At 51.7% G+C, this 1,342-nt stretch overlaps 1 protein-coding gene across 1 annotated transcript in view; it reads left to right on the forward strand.

The window, feature by feature from the left end:
- The window catches only part of LOC119585915 (endothelial zinc finger protein induced by tumor necrosis factor alpha-like), a 3,836-nt gene that overhangs the window by 353 nt on the left and 2,141 nt on the right, over positions 1 to 1,342 (forward strand). The window contains exons 2-3 of the mRNA XM_037934635.1: positions 671 to 893; positions 1,149 to 1,286. Coding sequence (XP_037790563.1) covers positions 671 to 893; positions 1,149 to 1,286 — 361 coding nt within the window. The remainder of the gene's footprint in view (positions 1 to 670; positions 894 to 1,148; positions 1,287 to 1,342) is intronic.

Here is a 1,342-nt window from a genome sequence, read left to right on the forward strand (position 1 = left end):
GTTAAACATGTAATTTTTTACATATTTGTATAGTTCTTTTGTAATTAGTAATAATTACAAGAAAGAAACAAAGAGCAGGCATGTCTAAAGGCAGCACTAGAATTGAGACAGAAGGGTGACACGAGGACCACAAACGTCCATGCATACCTTCTGTCACGACGACACTTCGTGGCCTGAGTGTGTGGACACTTTGGCGACCCTCAGGGACGGGCGATTGCACAGGTAGACAGAGGCAGAAGGACAGCCACGGGCAGGTGAGAACAAGGAATCTGACAAGTTAGCTGGCGCGCACGCGCGCCCCTGTCTGGTTGCGCACGCTACATACCCATTGCTGGCAGTCAGTGCCAAGGTATCTAGATGCAGTTTCTGTCTGCCAGCGTATTAGATTAAAAAAAATGGTTGATGTGGTTTCATAGTTTATAAATGATGTACAATATTTTAATATCCAAGGAAATTGATAAATCGGATTCTAATAAACTAGTTCGATTAATTAAAAGCTGATTTGGAATATATGGATAGATTTAATTAAACTATTAGCCAACCGTCAAATCTTTCATTTTGATGGAGTGAATCAAAGCAGCGCTAAGCAACTGATGTGTTTCTGATATTGGCACTACAGAACATGCTGTGCCATAGTACTTTAAGATTTACATGACCCTCGTCTCTGCAGGCAAGCTTTGCGGAATGAAGGGGCATGCGTCAGCCACAGCCACAAGGCAAAGTAGGGTAGAGTGGGCAGGTACCTCGCTAAGCTTTTGGGTGGCGGGGGCGACAGAGGGCTTTCAGGAATGGGCTGGAGGAGGGAGCACCAGGTTAGTGGAGAGCGAGGGCACATCAGACATGTTGGGGGAGGCAGGGCATCAGGGTGGCGGTGGTACCAAAATAGGTGTTGGGTAGGCAGCACGTGGCGACGGTGGTCCGTGCCAACCACCGGCCGCAGCCACCAGTGCCTCCACCACCGCGCAAGGAACAAGTGGCACTGCTCACATGTGCGGCCTTTTCGACCGAGTGACGAGTGTTCCTCCTTACCAAACGAGCTCAAAGGTGAACGAGCGGTGCCTAGCTATTTTGTGAAATGCGCGGCCAGAGCGCCCTGTGAACTGACCATCGAAGGGGTCTTATTCTTACGTGGTGTTTTGGCATTACAGGTATGGGAGAGGCGAGTGTGATGTACAACGTCCCGGGGACGGTGCCCCCCATGTCGCCGCCGCAGGGCGAGACCCCCTGGCCGCCTTCACCCGCAGGGGCCTCACGACTCCCTCACGCTGCTTGCTGACATCGCCCTTGTGTGCGCTGACAAGCCCTGGCTGGCGGCCTTGCGACCCGAGGACCTTCCTGCCCG

Source organism: Penaeus monodon, chromosome 20 (assembly GCF_015228065.2).
Source record: "Penaeus monodon isolate SGIC_2016 chromosome 20, NSTDA_Pmon_1, whole genome shotgun sequence".
NCBI classification, from domain to species: Eukaryota; Metazoa; Arthropoda; class Malacostraca; order Decapoda; family Penaeidae; genus Penaeus; species Penaeus monodon.